The sequence below is a fragment of the Acomys minous genome (assembly GCF_964271855.1).
Source record: "Acomys minous genome assembly, chromosome: 15".
Lineage (NCBI taxonomy): Eukaryota > Metazoa > Chordata > Mammalia > Rodentia > Muridae > Acomys > Acomys minous.
In genome coordinates this window covers 69626343-69645077 of record NC_140497.1, presented here as the reverse complement: position 1 = coordinate 69645077, position 18735 = coordinate 69626343, and the positions used below count along the sequence as shown (strand labels likewise).

The 18735-nt window shown below is 39.9% G+C and overlaps 1 protein-coding gene across 1 annotated transcript in view; it reads left to right on the top strand.

Annotated features, from left to right (window-relative positions):
• The window catches only part of LOC311585387 (transmembrane protease serine 11E), a 46090-nt gene extending 28780 nt beyond the window's left edge, over nucleotides 1-17310 (top strand). The window contains exons 5-10 of the mRNA XM_084760536.1: nucleotides 651-814; nucleotides 3532-3570; nucleotides 5455-5635; nucleotides 6762-7021; nucleotides 9641-9783; nucleotides 15020-17310. Coding sequence (XP_084616662.1) covers nucleotides 651-814; nucleotides 3532-3570; nucleotides 5455-5635; nucleotides 6762-7021; nucleotides 9641-9783; nucleotides 15020-15181 — 949 coding nt within the window. The 3' untranslated portion in view covers nucleotides 15182-17310. The remainder of the gene's footprint in view (nucleotides 1-650; nucleotides 815-3531; nucleotides 3571-5454; nucleotides 5636-6761; nucleotides 7022-9640; nucleotides 9784-15019) is intronic.
• The last annotated feature ends 1425 nt before the right edge of the window (nucleotides 17311-18735 follow it).

Below are 18735 nucleotides of genomic sequence, written 5' to 3'. Positions count from 1 at the left end.
TTGAGATAGCATCCTTCTCGGATCTCTCTCTACATCATAAATTCCCATTCTCTTAAGGAGTGCACCATCTACGTGGTACCTTATGCTAAGTTTTTTATGTCCACACTGAATGTTTTTCCCAATTTCTGTGACTATTTGCCTGTTCATGTACGCCTGGCGAAAGGTTGCGTAGTGAATTCCCTAACTCAAGAGGAATCTAATCACTACTGAGACACCTGAGGTTGCCACCCAAGTCTCTTTCATCCGGATCCCCGAGAACTATAAAAGAACTCATCTGCACCAGCTGTCTTTCCCATGTCACCTTGCAGCGTGCCCACTTCTGCACCTCAGCCAATCCTGACGTTCATGGCCACTCACTCTTTTTTCCTTTCAATTCTGCAACATGCAGAGGAGAGAATAGTTACAGAACCCCAGAGTCAAGACACCAGCAGACCACGGGGGCGAGAACCTGAGTCTGTCTGACTGAAGGAACGGGGCTGAGATCAGTGACGTTTGTCAAGCTTTAATATAGAAAACACAGCATTATAGCAAAAAGGAAAGCAAAGAACCATGCGTAATAATTCCACACAAACTTCCTCCCTCCCTCAATTCTTTCCTTTCTACCCATTTCCCTCCTTCCCTTCCTTCTTGATATTTTTTTTGGACAATAGCGAAGAAGACGATGGAGTGCTGGCTCACATGGTGCTGATTTTTCGAATCCGCTCTACCGAGGATCCTGAAATTGTGCATAAAATTATTGAACATGTTCTGCATGAAAAGCTGAAACAAGCTACAGGACCCCCCAGCGTTGACCCTGAATCAGTTGAAATTAAAAGTAGGTTTGTTTGCCTTGCTTACTTCTCTTGCCTAGAGTAATTCTAAGATAGCTTTAGGCATTCAGTTAAACATTCTTTTTCACTTTAATTGCTGAGATCCTGAGGCCTGTAAGTCAGTGCTTTGGAATAAATTAGTGTTAATGAACCATTTTCATTCCTGAAAGTGTTCTAAGCGTAATCCTCGCATGCAGGCTATAATTATTTTCTGAGAATTGTCTTTATACATTGGATATACAGTCTAACTGTACGTGGAAAAAGTGGCTTTGAATGTTTTTCTTCTGCTTCCACCACATGTTCTGAGAGTATGACACAGAAAAGCTTCAACATGCATTGTCATATCTGCTGTCTTAAGATCATTAACCAGTGAACAACTATAATTCACATATATTCATTTCTGTGCGTTTTTGCTACTGAAATCGAGCAGGTTGAGGTACAGAGTTTTTCTTTGTTTGTTCCTCTGTGACCACAGAGGACTATGCAATGTTATTTTATAGTTCATGCAAATACAATCGTCCTCTTAGTCCATGGGCTCCACATCCATGGGGTCAGAAAAGCACAACACTTTTTTTTGCAAACCAAAAAATATTTAGTAAAAATATATTCTTATTGAACACACACATTTTTCTTATTTTTATTCTTTAAGAACGTGGAACAACAGCTATCTGCATCGAATTTGTATCTTCAGGTATTTAGGTAATCCAGAGAGATGTAAAGCATATAGGAAGATGTATGTATGCTCCATGCAAAACCATTTTAGGCACCATTGGTTTTTTGACATCTTTGGGAATGTCCTTGCACTAATCCTCTACAGATGCTGAGGGACAAGTGTATTTCATTTCCATTGCCGCACAATAAGAAGAGTACACAAAGCTGAGCTGACTATTTCTAGTTCCCTTCTTCATATGACACACTTTGTAAAAGCTTTCTGTCTTTGGCTCATTAATGAGGACAAAGACTGGATAGAAAAGGGACTAGATCTTCCTATCTTTTTTCAATATCTTTATTTTCAGCTTAACAAGACCTAATGCACACACACAAAAAATTGAGAATAAAAATGCTGTGATAGAGTGTCATGTTCATTTGTGCTTATTAGAATGCCATTGCTTTCTTCCTGGGTTCTAGAAATTTCTAGTTCAAACACAAACATGTCCTCCTTGACTGCCAGTGCATCTCCATGCTTGGTGCCGAGTTGAGCACATTTGTCTTGTACTTGTTTTGAGTCTTGCTGTGCTCCAACATGTTGTGTGTTCACCAGGGTTCTGCATTCACAGAGCGTCATGACTGATACATGCAAGTCGAATGGTGAGACATCATAGACACACAAGTTCCATATGCCTCCTCTGTTCATACCATGTTCAGATAGCACACTTGGGACTTCCCTATCAAAGCACAAGTTACAAGATGAAGTTATTAAAGATTCCAGGGTAGAAATAGAATTACATGAAGACAAGCACAAAAGCTGTTGCGGTTAATTTAAAAGTATGTACTAATAAATATTTATCATTGGTCTATAGTTACGATGGTGTTATCTAATCTGCTTTTACAATCAATAAAGACACAGACAACGGATGTATTTTAGAATAAGCCTTTACCTGGGACAAGGCAGATGTTACCTCCTAAACTATTCTCCATCCTATTCCATCTGCTTCTAATAATTTCTATTTGGACTACCTCCAACCTGTAGTCCCAAAATAGTTGCTAAGGTTGTTTATTTTGGACATCTCTTTCCATGAGGAACTTGGACGTTGCTCTTCTGTGCCCATGTGGCTTTTTTCGTGTCCCTCGGGAAGTCTCTTCCATCTTCCTCCTCCTTCCCATCTGCTCTCTCCCTCCCAAGATCTCTCTGCTTTCAAAATCTTAGCTATTCCTAGTGCATTTGCCTGCCTAGGTTGTCTGCTTTTTATTGGTCAAACAGGAGTAAGTTTTGTTTTGTTTTGTTTTTCGAGACAGGGTTTCTCTGTGTAGCCTTGGCTGTTCTGGCCTCACTTTGTAGAACAGCCTGGCCTCGAATTCACATCTATTCTGCCCGCCGCTGCCTCCCGAGTACTGGGATTAAAGGCAAGGTCAAGAATAAATTTTTTAAGCAGGAATAAGTCTGCTCAATTTGAGCAGTAACCAGATCGTGGGGGCCAATAATTAGTATCAGAATACTGAGACCAACCTCCAACACAAAGACATTCTCAGTAAAAGAACAGATAAAACTAGAATATTTAGAAGGAAGTTGAGATAGAGAATAGATTATTTGAAACAGACTATTAAGTAACTAAGATTCGATAATTAATCTTCCTTATGTCCTCCATTTTTCTTAGAATGGCCAGGTGGATAAGGAATAAAAGAGGAGTGTCTGTAATACAAACTTCCAGCATATCAAAAGTATTAAATACCAGGAAAAAACTAATAGATTAATATGGTTTTTTTTTGCATTTAGAATACCTGTCCTGTCATATGTTTTCAAAGAGAACAACTTTGACTATTATAAAATTACTAAGCCAAGAAATGTGAACACTTAGTACATTCTGTACCCCTTTGTTTTCTCTTTGAAGCAGAAAAAAGGAAAAGAAAAGAAAAGAAAAAACATGATAACCCAACTGTATTTATTTCCTTATATCCTGGGATCCTGTTTTAGAGATTTATCACCTGTCTAGTGTTGAAAAGCTCAGACAATGAAATTCTGTTATGCTCACCCCAACCTATTCACCATTTGTGTGTATTTCAGAAATCAACAAGACAGAAACAGACAACTATCTCAACCACTGTAAGTTAAACTTACTCATTGAGATTGCATTACTTGATTGCAGAAACGTAACACTGCAGAACATTTACATGAGCCTTGTGTTGATTCTGCAGATAGAATAGAGTTTGGATGATTTGTACAAAGCTCATAGCACTTTATTTTGTCTCCACTAAAGAATAGCAAAATTGGGAGAACTTCAGATTGGGTGTTCAGGTGCCTGTGACCGTGGAAATGGAAGTTGACCCGACCTGTGGCGTTCGACTAAAACTCAGGAGGGAGGTCACCTGTTGAGAATGCAAGACACAAAGAAAGAGAGCAAGTCTGATTGATCAAACTCTCAATCTTTATTAATCAGGCAGCAGCTTTTATAGTTCAGAAGGCAGGGAAGCATATTGCTATAGCAACCCAGCTGCAGGCTTTTCTCAAAACACAGGGAATTCCAGACAGGGTCATAATGTCCTGCCACACAGGGTATCTGGCTCCCTCTTTGTCTAGTCTAGCTGCTAAACCATAACAGGGTTGCTCCATCTCTGTCTGTCTTTAGTCTAACTGCTGACCCACAACAGGGTCAGCTAGTTTCTGGTGAAAGGTAAGCTCTGGGAAAGACAGAGACTTAAAGGTGCAGGCTCTGACAAGATGGCTGAACATTGGCCATATGGCCTATCGTCCCCAACAGGAAGTGAGTGAGTTGGACAACTGTTAAAGAGAAAGCAAATGCACAGTTTGTGCATGTGTTATTTTTTAACTAGAGATACAAACTTAATGTCAATCTACTCTAAATAAAAGCATCTTGATGTTTCTTATTTACAATAGAAATTGCATGTAAATTATGGACTTGGATATTTGATGAAATTAAATGTGAAAATTTAAAGGTCTTATTCTAGATTCAGTCACTCACTCTCTTACTGCAGAGCAGTCATCATGATAAAAGAATACACTTAATAGTTATAAAATTTGTAACAGGACATTATCTTCTTAAATGGAAAGAGCGATGGTGAGATGGTTCAGTAGGTAAAGGCACTTGTTGCTAAGCTTGACAATCTGAATTCAATCCCTGGGACCCACATGGAGAAAGTAGGGAACAAATGATTTCAGGTTGTCCTCTCTCTCTCTCTCTCTCTCTCTCTCTCTCACACACACACACACACACACACACACACAGAGAGAGAGAGAGAGAGAGAGAGAGAGAGAGAGAACACAGTAGATGCACACTAAGTAAATAAATGTAATTAATTAAAATAAAAGCTCAGAATGTTGAATAATTAATAAATACCACCAAGCCTAGAATCAAAATATAATTGAAATGACACATACTCTTGCCAGCAATAGTGATTAGGAAGCTAGGATGTACAGATTCCATGTTAACCAAAAGGGATGCAGAATGGGCAACATATATTCTCTCTAAGCAGCTTACACGCTGACATAAGGAGATGTTTAAGACAAATTGATGACCACATAATTATAAAACAGTAGTTTTCACCCGAGGGCCTTACTATGGCATAAAATACCATGCCATGCTGTGGTCTTTTCATCAGGATTGTATGAAGAAATGTTACTGATACCTAGGAAAAACTTCACTGTAAGCAAAGCTAGGGAATGACAACAAGGACAAAACCACTTGTGTACACACACGAAATGATAAAATTAGTATGGTCATTAAGGGAGCATGAAAAAAAAAGTCATAATTAATGTAGTTTTCAAGCAGAGAAATTGATAGAGAGGTCACCTTAAGACAACTAATGGCAGAGTTAAATCTCACAAGATGAATAAGAGTTGGCTAAATAAAATATTATTTGCACAATAACAAAAACATGAGAAAACGTTTGATCTGTTGGATTTTACAAACTAAAAGAAAATCGGGATGCTTAAGGGACCGCTAGTTAGTATCTGCTGTCTACTTGGCAGGTTGTGGGACACGACGGAATAAGTCGACGGCCCAGACTAGTGTGAGGATTGTTGGCGGGACACGGGTAGAAGAAGGAGAGTGGCCATGGCAAAGCAGCCTGCAGTGGGACAGGGCCCATCGCTGTGGCGCGACCTTGATCAACAGCACTTGGCTCGTGAGCGCCGCTCACTGCTTTCGAACGTAAGTCCCGACCTTTGAGGATGGGCCAGAGGGAAAGTGCATGCCCTTTTACATTATGTATTCATGAAATAAACTCACGAATTTTGAGAGAGGTAAGGTTTTTGCACAAATCAAAAAGTAACATGTGTATCAGAAAGCATAAAAGGTATCAAGTCTCTTCTTGGTAGCCTATGAGCATATACAGGGGGAGGAAGTCCCCCTCAGTCACAGTCATAGGGGAGGGGAGTAAGGGGAAATGGGAGGGAGGGAGAAATGGGAGGATACAAGGGATGGGATAACCATTGAGATGTAATAAGAATAAATTAATAAAAAAATGTAAAAATAAAAAAGAAAACATAAAAGGAATGTGAGAAAGTTAAGTAGGAGATCTTATGGTCTTTGAAAATGAAAATGTCAAAGTACATTGTTTTGGTAAAATTACTCATTGAGAAATCTATGATAGTTTCACAGAGTACATAGGAACTTTAAGTCACATTTGAATTCTGAGTTTATTATCAAATAGAAGAACTGATAGCCATTAAGTATCTTTATCTGAACTGGGGGTTCAGCCGGTGATAGGTTTGATCCCCATGAGGATATTCCGAGAAGAAAGATAAGGAAGTGTGAGGCAAGTTGGAAGTATCAAATTTTATAACTGAATAGTTGATTTATGTTAGAAGGAATGGTGACTTTTCAACCTGGCATAAAATGTTGACAATATACACAGTGGAATCTTTTTAAAGTTATCTGTGACCTCTGTGGACTTCAGAAAAAAAAACCATTTTTTTCTTTTTTTTTGGAAGAAGAGGATGTGGGGCATGTAGAATATATTTACTGTCATTCTATGCAGGATTTTCCTTCCATGTGTTGCTTGTAGCCACTGACAGCAAAGGCCTCTGGATCTGCAGTGGGTACCATGATGCATAGCGTGACACGTGACCTAGGAAAAGCACCCTGTGGTTTTTCTACCTGGTCTCAACCCAGAGCCCAGTTCTCAGAGTTGAAAGAGTTCATTTCTGTTGATATGAACTATAACTTAAGTTTTTATACTAATACATGCAGATACAACCATTCCTTACAAATTATAATATTGATGTTAAGGTAAAGATCATCATCATCATCATCATCATCATTATTATTTTGGTAGGCACAGGGACCCATCCAGATGGACCGCTTCCTTTGGGGCAACATTACAACCTCCAAAACTGACCACAGGCGTCAAGAGGATAATTGTTCATGAAAAGTACAAATACCCGTCACACGACTATGACATTGCAGTTGTAGAGCTTTCAAAGCCTGTTCCCTGCACAAACGCAGTGCACAAGGTTTGTCTCCCTGATGCAAACCACGAATTCCAGCCGGGGCAGAGGATGTTTGTGACAGGATTTGGAGCATTGCAAAATGATGGTGAGCATCTGAAGGGAAAAATCAACTCACAGTGAGCAAATTTGGAGTTACAAGGCATTTAAAGAACCAAGAGCTGTATGAAAAAAACATGTTGCTTGTTCATGTGGACTCAGGCTAAGGCTGGCAGGCTTTAGGCCACTTAGAAGTGCGTTCTTTCTTGCCTTCAGCTTCTATCTGATGCACTGCTGCTGTTACTGTATGATACTGACAGGTATGTGAAGGAGCAGCTATGCCTGTTGGCCACTAAATTTCTCTTTATTAATGAGTGTATGCACCTGTAAGGTGTGTGTGTGTGTGTGTGTGTGTGTGTGTGTGTGTGTGTGTGTGTGTATGCATGTGTGTGTTTGTATACTTGCTGTGTTCTCTGATGTGTATGTTTGTGTGCTTGCTGTGTTATCAGATGTGAGCATGTTTAGGCCAGAGGAGAATGCCAGGATGTTTTAGTCATTCTTCTCTACGTTATTAGTTATTTATTTGGAAAAAAGATGCCTTTTAAACTTTTTTCTTTTATTAGTCTCTCTAACATTTATCCCAGCCACAGTTTCCCTGCCCTCCACTCCTCCTGGTCCTCCCACAACCTCTCCTCTCCCCCAGGTCCACTCCTCCATTTCCCTTAAACAAACAAACAAACAAACAAACAAACATAACCAAAACATAGGTCTCCCAGGGATATCAACTGACCATGGCATAACAAGTTACAATAACACTAGGCCAAACCCTCATATCAAGGCTGGATGAGGCTACCAGTAGGAGGAAAAAGTGTCCCAAAAGCAGGTGAAAGAGTTAGAGCCACCCCTCTCCCGGTGTTGGGAGTCCCAATTAACACCAAGCTACAACTTATATGCAGAGGACCTAGCTCTGTGAGCTCCTATGAGCTCCTATGAGCCCTGCTTAGTTGATTCTCCAAGCCATGTTCTTGGGGTTCTTGACCCATCTGGCCCATACACCTCTTCCTTCCCCATCTTCCGCAGGGTTCCCCTGGCTCCCCCTAGTGTTTGGCTGTAGGTCTTTGCGTCTGCTCCTTTGAGTTGATGGATGGTGTCTCTCTGAGGACAACTGGGCTAGTCACTCAGCATCTCATTGACTTCCCTTGCCCCCGAGTTTTGTTTGTTTCTATCTGGGGTCACTGGGATGTCCAGTCTCTGGTTCCTTGTCATTCAGGCCACGTCAACTGTGGGCTTTCATGAGATGGGCCCCAAGTTGGATCAGTCATTGGTTGGCAACTTTGATAAGTTCTGTGCCACTATGACCCCTGCATGTCATCCAGGCAGGACAGATTGTAGGTTGACGGTTGGTTCAGGGTCCATATGTCCCATTACTGGGAGTCTTCACTAAGGTCATTCTCAGAGATTCCAGGAGTTTCTACCACACTAGGTCCCCATTGCCTCCCTAGAACCTCCTAATTCCAGTCGTCTCTCTCAGTTCTCTCTCCCTCTCTCCCTTCTCCTCCATGCCTGATTTCTTCTTTTCCTACCCCCATCCCAGGGGTTTCTGTTTCCCTCTTAAGTCCTCTTTGTTTCTTACCCTCACTGGGCCGATGAATTATACAATGGTTATCCTTTACTTAATAACTAATGCCCACATACCAGTGGTCTTTCTGGGTCTGATTTACCTCACTCAGGATGATTTTTTTTTCTCGTTCCATCAGTTTTTATGGATGTCATTTTCCTGGATGAAAAATTCATGAGGTATTTTAACACCTCAGTAATACTCTGATGTGGAAATGTACTACATTTTCTTCTATTTTTTCCTTCCTTCCTCCCTTCTTTTTTTCTTTGTTTCTTGAATGTGCTGGAACTCACTCTATAGGCCAGTTTGGCCTCAAACTCATAGAGATCTATCTGCTTCTGTCTCCTGAGCACACATTTTCCTTATCCATTTTTTGGTTGAGGAACATCTAGGTTGTGTTGAGTTTCTGACTATTATGAATAAAGCTGCTATGAACATAGTTGATCAAGTAAATAGAGCATCCTTTGAATATACGCCCAAGGATGCTATAACTGGGTCTTGATGTATATCAATTGCCCATTTTCTAAGGAAGTACCATATTGGTTTCCATAGAAGCTGTGCAAATTTTCCCTCTTACCAGCAATGGAGGAGTGTTCTCTTTGCTCCACATCCTCACCAGCATGAGCTGTCTCTTGAGCTTTTAATAGGATGCCTTACTGAACCCAGAGCTAGCTGCCCTGGGTTTCAGGTGTATGTTGCTGTACTATGCTGCAAGTACTGCCACACTATGCTTTTCCTGCTGAATTCCTTACTAGATAATTAGCTAGGTGAGAAATTAGGGTTTGGTAATACACCTAGCTGTGAAGGTTAAGTAATTATATAACCGTTTTCCCTCAAAATAATCTTGTGGAGTGCAAACAATTTGAGATTCTTTCTTAGTCAGTGAAAATTTTATTTAAACTAGTTAGAAAGAATTCCTAGAACTATTCATGTTCTTAAAACACACACACACACACACACACACACACACACACACACAGAGAGAGAGAGAGAGAGAGAGAGAGAGAGAGAGAGAGAGAGAGGGAGACTGCCATCTTATCTAATAATTGGAGCAGAGTTTTTTTCAAGTTAATAAAATATACGTATCTACAGAGATCTGTCTTTTCTCAGGTTTCACTCAGAATCACCTTCGGCAAGTACAAGTGGACTACATAGATACCCAAACCTGCAATCAACCTCAAGCTTACAATGGCGCCATCACTTCCAGGATGCTGTGTGCTGGCTTTCTAAAAGGAGAAAAAGATGCATGCCAGGTGTGTGTTTGCCAATTAGTAGACTATATAACGACCTGCTCAGCTTTCATTTGAAAATAACGATGGGTTCACAGGCAGCTGCACAGACTTCACAGAAGAGTCACGTGTACTTTTTGAAACAGCTTTCGCTACATGCTATTTTATTGTATGTGTATGTATGGTGTGTGTGCATGCACGTAACACAACGTGTATGTGGCTCTTCCATATGCGTGCTCCAGGCATTGGATGCAGGGGGAACCAGGGTGGTAGCAAACGCTTTTTTCCACTGAGCCTTCTTGTCAGCCTGCCAGTGTCCTCTTAGCTGATTTCTTTCAGGGGTTACACTCACACAGACATGATAAACCTATAAAGAAGTATAACTATGTAAAGTAGAGGGCATAGACAATGGTACACAAATATATGTTCAGGTATATGGTATTTTGCCACACAAAGATAGATTTATGGAGTTGCCATTGCAGTCAAGATGGAGCCTATTCCATCACCCTGAAGAACTATATTTGGATAATAAACTCTTAGCCTCCCCTCTCATCTCTAATATGAGGCAATTGCTATTTTTCGCTATCTCTATAATCCTGTGATTTTTAGAATGATAAACAAAATGGAATTTCAATCGGTTCATGTGCTACTACTCTTGGCTATTTCTTTGTAGAAAATGATCCAGTAATTCCTCTAATTTGTTTGTGTAAATAGATGTATGGGAAATATACATTATGACAATCCATTGGTATTAAAGTTTTATTCGTTTGAGTGAAGTATAGAATAGGAAACACATCTTCCTTTAAATACCTTTACAATTCTTTTTATTAAATATTAGTAAATAGAAATATTTCAATTTATCCTTTGTGGAGAGCTAGATTAGGAAATGCTTTCTTTGATTGTTAAGCACAATTTAGGTATTCAAGTGGAGAAGAAAAAAATCTGTTTATGCAAAGGTTATCATGCTGATTCCCTTTCAAGGTCCCTTTTCTGTTTTAGGAACATCCTGTAACCTTTTAATGTAGGTCCGTTGGGGACAAGATCATTTTGTTTATTTATTTGTTTGTTTGTTTGTTGTCTGACATACTCCTTACTCCCCCATCATTTCTGAAACATCATTTTGCCGTATATAAAGTTTTAGACTGACAGTTTTGTTTGGGCCCTTAAATCATGAGCAGAATCTACAGCCAGTAGATTTGCCTATACTTGACTCTCTCCATGACTTCTCTCTTTGTCTTCAAGAATTTTCTTTAGTCTTCCCTTACAGAGGTTTGATCTTCCATCTTAGCATGAATTTCATTGGCTTTACTTAGCTTGGGATTCGCTCATTTCTTTTGAATGTGTAGGCTTTTGTCCTCTGATAACCTGAGGGACCTTTCGGCTGGATTTCTTTGAATTTTTTTTTGAGTTCTTCCACTACTTCCGGGACTCTAATGACAACCATGTTACATTTCTGGCTATGGTCCCAGAGGCTCATGAGTTGCTCATTGTTGCCTCCATTTTGTTTTTCTCTGTTATTTCCTTGGGTGACTTCTTAGATTCTGACTCAAGTCTCTGTCCTCTCCTCACCCTTCTTTCATTAAGCACATCTGCTGAATTGTGTCTTAAATGTGGGTTATCGGGGTATCAAAATTCTAGGGTTGTCATTTTATTCTCACTTGAGTCTAAGGATTCTTCCTGAGATTTCCTTTATTTATTTATTTGTTTGTTTAGTTTTCATTTGTTTTTACAATTTGAGATATTGTGATTAAAAAAAAAGGGGGGGGGAGTTCCTTTAAGGCATCTCTATGTGTTACCTCAGAGGTTGTGTCTCTGTATTGCCTTTGATAGTTCAAGGGGAGAATTTCCTGGTTCTTCACAGAATGAGTAATTTTCAAATGTATTCTGAATATTTGACTTTATAAGAGTGCTGCTAACTTTTCTGTCTCAGTAGCTTCTGCGGATGCACACCGGCAAAGATGGTTAGCGCGGGGCATTGTCTCATGGCCTACTATAGGAGAGCGCCTCATTGTGTCTGCTCTTAGGTGGAACTTCAGCGTCTCTGTAAAGTCTTCTCCATTATCCCTGTGCCTGGAACACATTATCACTGCACCATTACAGGCTGCTGCTGACGCCACAGCATAGTGGGCTCATTCCTGCTTGGCAACGATAAAAAGAAACGACTTATCCAGTTACGTTTCTCTGACCTCATTGTAATGAGAAGAAACCCATGCATGTTATCTCCTGGTTGTAGAGCATGCTTCTGTATAGTGATCATAGATGTGGTAGGTGAGGTATTTAATGTCTTTTAGTATGGAAGAAAGTGTGGGTGCCAGTTAGCTTGCCTTAACACCAGCGTAGAGAGAAAGGAGCCCGTTTACACAGACTGACAAGCCCTGAAGTCTATGTCTTAGTTAGAGTTTCTATTGCAGCTATGAAACACCATGATCAAAAAGGAAGTTGAGAAGAAAGTGTTTATCCGGCTTATATTTTCATATAACTGTTCATCATGGAAGGAAGTGAGGACAAGAACCCAAACAGGGTAGGAACCAGGAAGCAGGAGCTGATGCAAAGGCCGTGATGGTGGTGGTGGTGGTGATGCTACTTACTGGCTTGCTCCTCATTGCTTGCTCATCCTGCTTTCTTATAGAGCCCAGGACCACCTGCCTAGGCAATCACACCACCTACAATGAGCTGGGCATTCCCCTATTGATCACTAACTGAGAAAGTGCTCTATATGTCTGCCTACAAGCTGCTGTATGAAAACATTTTCTCCATTGCACTTTCCCCCCTCTCGGATCACTTTAGTCTGGGTCAAGTTGACATAAAACTACCCAGCACAGTTGATTTATTTGATTTTGACTGATGGCTTAGTATTTCTACCTTCCTGACTACTCCATTTCTGACGCTTTTACTAAAGAGATTTTTTTGTTTGGTTTAAATTTATTTATTTTATCCTATGTGTATGAGTGATTTGCCTGCATGTGTGTGCACCACACGTGTGCCTGGATCAGAGGAATGTATTTGGTCTCTTGGAAATGGAGTTACAAATGGCTGTGACCCACCATTTAGGTGTTGAGATCCGTATTCAGTTCCTTTACAAGAGCAGCAAGTGTTGAGCCACCTCTCAGACTGGGGTGGTGGGGGGCGGGGTTGAGGGGGAAAGAATTTTTTTCTTGAGACATTTAAATTTAAATTTTTAATTGCACCTATTCCCAGCTTAACAACTTTGTGACTAATTCAGCTTCAAGTAACCAAATCACGTGAAAGCAATTTATTGCTGTATTACTCACTAAGCCTGGAGTTACTTAGTCTAATTCCTTTCTTCTCCTTACATTTCAGAATATCTTTATATTTGCTTTATTTCCAGCATCCGTGGCTGATAGTTTGCTTTAGCCAAATTTAGCCAGAGTAGATGGGATAACTCAATTCCATCCTAGTCTGAAGCACAGACATCTCATTGAACCCAGTTTGCAGCCTGGTATAAACTGTCTAGTGTTATCAATTCTGTGTCTTGGTCAGTATGAAAATGTCTCTTGATAAGGCACACAAATGATCCCCTCAAAAATATCACTAATAAAATACTGGAGAGGACTATGTGATTTACTGGCTATGTTCTTCCCACAATTTCTACTTTATAATTTTCAAAGACTAAGCTTAGCATGTTTTCTAAATTCCATGTTTTGAAAATCATTCTTTTACCCTGTGCTTTAGTCTAGATCTGTACAAAGACATGAATTATTTTCAAGATGTTATTTTACAGATTTTCATGTTTTTTAGTGATTTATTGAGAACACTGCCTGTTTCCACCTTCACAACCCCCACCTCTTTTAACCACTGCTGGTACCATACAGACCTTTCCTGCCTTTGTCCCTGGGACAATCAATTTAGCCATGTTCAATTTACTGTGTTGAGCTCTCCCATATAGATGACCTTTCTGCACTCCCATGGCCAAGGCTCAAGATTAGAATAATTTTATTGTGTTTATTTTACTCTCTTTTACCTTCATTGCTCCTGGGGTAATACATGGAACAAACAGTGGTTATTCTGTAAACCAACCTCCTGAGGTTATCAAATAACGAAAAGTTATTTGAAAGTACACTTGCCAATTCCACATTTGCAAACATTTCCATTCTCTGACATATTTTGGCTTGAATTCAGTACTCAAGGCACTTTTGCGATTATTCAGGAACATGAACAGAGCAGGGAGATCCTTGAGTGCCAAATGTGAACACTTCCATCTGAGAGGGAATTGTCTGTCGATTTTCTCCACTTTGGCTCTGTCCAGCTTTACTGTCACAAAATGGCTAGTAAGCTATAACAACACTAGCTACTGGGTCTGGTCTTTCTTATCTCAATATTATGTGGCAAATTCTTCTTTTCTAAAAATGACCTTTCTTCAGGTTCCCTGGTTCCTTCAGTTCCCCAAATCTATATCTTCCAAATTAAACTCATGTCCAAATTCGATCTTAACTTTCCACCCACTTCTGAGCCATTTCCATTTAATCTCAATTCTCCATCCATTTCTAAGCCACTGCCGCTCACATGGTTTAGGTTGTTGGTGTGAAATGAACACGTAATTGCCACCTAAAACTCAGTAGGATCATGAAATGCTATTTTAAAAACATGTATTATTATTATTATTATTATTATTATTATTATTATTATTATTATTATTAATATTTTTACTTTTACTCGTGTGTGTGTGTGCGTGCACGCGTGCGCGCGTGCACGGGTGTGCGTCAGAGCACACATGAGTGTAGGTTCCTGTAGAGGCCAGAAGTGTTGGATCTCCCTGGAGCTGCACTTACAGGCATTTGTGAACAGGGTTGTCCTGAGTACTAAGGAACCAAACTGAGATCATCTGAAGAGCGTTGAATGCTCCTAGTGCTTGAGCCGTTATCCATCTTAAATGTTAAGGACGTCTTAGTGGATTTCCAAATCTCATGTCTGTGTTCTTTCTCAGTAATAGACTGTTCATTGCTTCTGGTGGGCTATGTCATACTAACAAGGAGGCAGCCTGAAGAAGGAGCCATCTTGTCAGGGGCTACGTCCACAGCAGCTAAGTCCTCAGTACCGTTCTCTTCAGCGGGAGGAAGCTTTAGGTCCTTGTACGGAAACCCGCGGCCAGCTCTCCCTTCAGCAAAACAGCTTTTGTAGGTGGCTGAACACTCCAAAGACTTGAAAATAACCACGTTCGTTATAGTTTATCTTGGGAAAATAACAAATTCTTCCTTGGTAAGCTGAATTATAAATTAGCAATTTCTCCCTTTGTCTTTAGGGTGACTCCGGAGGACCGCTGGTTACTTCTGATGTTAGAGATATCTGGTACCTTGCTGGAGTGGTGAGCTGGGGAGACGAATGCGGCCAACCCAATAAGCCCGGTGTTTATACTAGGGTGACAGCCTTCCGGGACTGGATTGCTTTCAACACTGGGATCTAAAACGGAGAGACCCAGTGGGACGAAATGCAAGTTTTCGTCTGTAGGCTGTTCTCAGAGACAAACGCAGAAGAAGCCTTGCAAACTAGGAGGACCTGAACCATCGCACCGAACTTCCCAGCTTTGCTCTTCACCCGAGCCCGGAGGGACTCTGCCACCTGCACTCGTTTAGTTTCTACAAGTTTTCTGTTGCCAAAAATTTGACGTGCTGGTCCAAAGTACGCATGCGTATGTGCAACTGGAAGCAACTCTTTCCTTCATTTCATCAGCTTCGCTCATAGTAGTACATTTCTACTTTTCAAGTCCTAGATAAGGAATAAAATAAAATAAAATTTTAAAAAACGACTTTTTTAACATACAGAAAAAGATTAGTGATTTAAAAAAATAAAGTGTGGGAAATGATCACAATCATTATAAAAGACAAGCAAGCCAGAGGCAGTGACAGATTGCTCAACATTTCACATTGGAGGAGAAGGTGAGGAAACAGAGAAACGAATATATAGCTTAATTTTCTTTCTAAATAAGTAACAAGAGCCGCATGAGAACTGTTGTCTTCTGTGACTACGATGATCACACGAACTGTCTGTAATGTACTTGTTATGAACAGATCAAAGAAAATAATATTTATTTACAATTGACCTGCAGAGGATGTCATTATACAACCAATGATGAAACAAACAAGTCACTTGCTTGACACTGTAACATGAAAATCAATGAAGGAAAAGAGGAAGAGAAGAATGCTACTAATCGATTTACTGAAAATTCTCTTAAGGGTTGAGGGTAAATTGAAAGTTTATTTCAAAATAATCAGCTTACCTCATGTGGCAAAATAATTGTATAGGTGAATGGAATTTAAAAAGACTCAGTCTAAACTAATGACCATAGTGGAATTATTCCTAACCCTTCCCCAGCTGCAGATCTGGGCTGGAATACGGCCCAGACATTGACGTGTAACAATGGTCATGTGATTGCCGCTGGGCCTTGGGCTTCTGTTTTGAAATGATGGCAGACATGCTCCCTCTGCTGTCATTTTCAGCCTGTGCATGGAAAGTTGGCTTGTTACAGTCATCTGTGCTGAGATGTCACTCACGGGGACAACACCGTACAGAAGGCCTCTTGGAAGCTACGTCTGCACTTTGCCGAATTGGTACCTGCGTCAACACAAGACTGAAGAGAGAAAGATTGATACTGGCCTCTTTTGTGGCTTTAGTTTGGGAAAATTACTGTTGGACCATTAGATATCCTATAAAATCCAAGTGATGATCCAGGCTAAAACGAACTTAGCACTGATGATGTGGTCTGTGATGTGTTAAGGGTAAGATTTCACCACGGCGTTCAGCAACCATCTCCTCATTGTATACAGACTCCAAGAGATTATATAACCTAGCACCTTGTGCCATAGGATAGCTGTATGGAAAACCAACGCTATCATGAAAAATATTGACTTCTCTTAAGGCAAATAATATTCACACACCAACTGATAAAATTTAGGTCCTTGTCTAAAATAGGACATGAAAACTGACATGAATTGTCAAACGTTTAACGTTCTGGACTATTGTTCTATTTAATAAACTCTGGGAGAAAGTGGGAAGACAATGAACTGTAAAGATATGTTAAGACTATTAAAGTTATATTAGTTTTACGGACCTGTTAGAAAGTGATTCATGTGGCTGGAGAGATGCTCAGAGGTTAAGGACTCATATTGCTCTTCCAGAGGATAGAGATTTTTGGTTCCCAGGACTCACATTGGACAAGCCTCGACAGATATAACTCCAGCTTCTGGAGCATCCAACACCTCTGGCCGCCATGGGCACCTTCTCATGTGACCACACCCAGACATACACACACACAGAAAGTAGGAAAACAGTCCTCTTTAGGGCAGTGTACAAATTGGTTGTCCAGTACCAAGTGGTCAGCTCTTTAAATATACATGTAAGTAACATTATACAGACTGAGCAGGATGTCTATCTGTCTGTCTGTCTGTCTGTCTGTCAATCTAGCTCAACAATTAATGAAAAAGAGACCATGAATTTGAAAAAAGAGCAAGAGAAGGACAAATGGGAAGACTTGGAGGAAGGAAAGAAAAGAAATAATTTAAAAATAAAATTAAAAAAAAAAAAAAAAGAAAGAAATAGATTTCCAAAGTATTCATTTGAGCCTCTAGGTGGCACCCTATAGCTGTGGGAAGTTACAAGGAGAGCCATCTGAATTTAAGGATATTTGTATTTTCAAGATACAGTGAAAACAGAAGTCAAAATTCTGTATCTCAGTCTCCAAAACCACAAAATAAAATTCATTTTGGAAATATATTTGTAGGCGAATTCATGTAAATTTAACTCATTTATTAGTATTTTCCAGATTTCTGGAATTTGAGTTCTAAACTAAAATAAAGTTAATGCTGCATGATTTGAAAATCTCTCTATATAAACTCACTTTTGTTTTTTTGTTTTTTGAACTCACTTTTTTTTGAGACAAGGTCTCTCTGTGTAGCTTTGGCTGTCCTGTACTCCCTTTATAGACCAGGCTGGCCTCGAACTCACTGCAATCCGCCTGCCTCTGCCTCCCTAGTGCTGGGATTAAAGGGGCGCGCCACCACACCTGGCGCTTATAAACTAACTTTTAAGGATTTAACTTAAACATAAATTTTAGAGGTTCAAGTTCTATGATGGGTTTCTGTCTCTTAAGTAAATATATGTAGCATTTCCTTATATAAAAGATTTAAAGGGTAGAGGCTTGTGCCACAACAAAAATATGGATAATTGTTCAAACATTATATGAGGTAGTCAGCACAGTGCCACATTCTTAAACTAGGAACCTCTTTTAATAATATGAATTGGGCTTCAGGGTTCCTGAGGACATCAGTGAGGACCATAATTGGAGGAAGCCAACGAGTGGTGATAGCAGTATTTATTAATTACACAGAACAGGCATTTCTCTCCTAAATCTTTGACCTCATACCACCATTAAAATTTACTGCACATAAACCTCTTCCAATATATGTTATTTAATGGCTCTTCTATATATTTTGTTATGCAGAAAGGATAGCTTTATTGTACGCTCATGTGCAACTTAAGGATCTTTTCATCAGTGGTGCTCCCATGTATAGGACGGTGCTCCCACAAGACTATAAAGGTGCTAAGAAGTTTCTCTAACCTTCTGCTGTTGTAGCCGTCGTAATGCCGCAGTGCTCTGCACCACAAATGAATAACTGACCCACGACACGGTCAGACATATGAAAGCCTAGTGAGTTAGCACTTGATAATAAGCGACCATAACAATAGTTCATGTATTTACTGTTCTGTAATTTTTACTGTTCATTTAGGATGTAGCTCTTCTACAATAAACAAAGTTTACTGTAAAATGTTGCATCAAATTATCTCATCATCATCATCATCATCATCATCACACACCTTGTGTTGAGCAATTGGCCTTTCTTGTCTGGTTTAGTACACATAATATGATGCTCACTGGTGCTGACAAAACAGCCTGGTGATTGTTTTCTCAGAATGCATCCCACCAGAAGACAATGCATGGCTGTGTTTACACCACAATTTTTA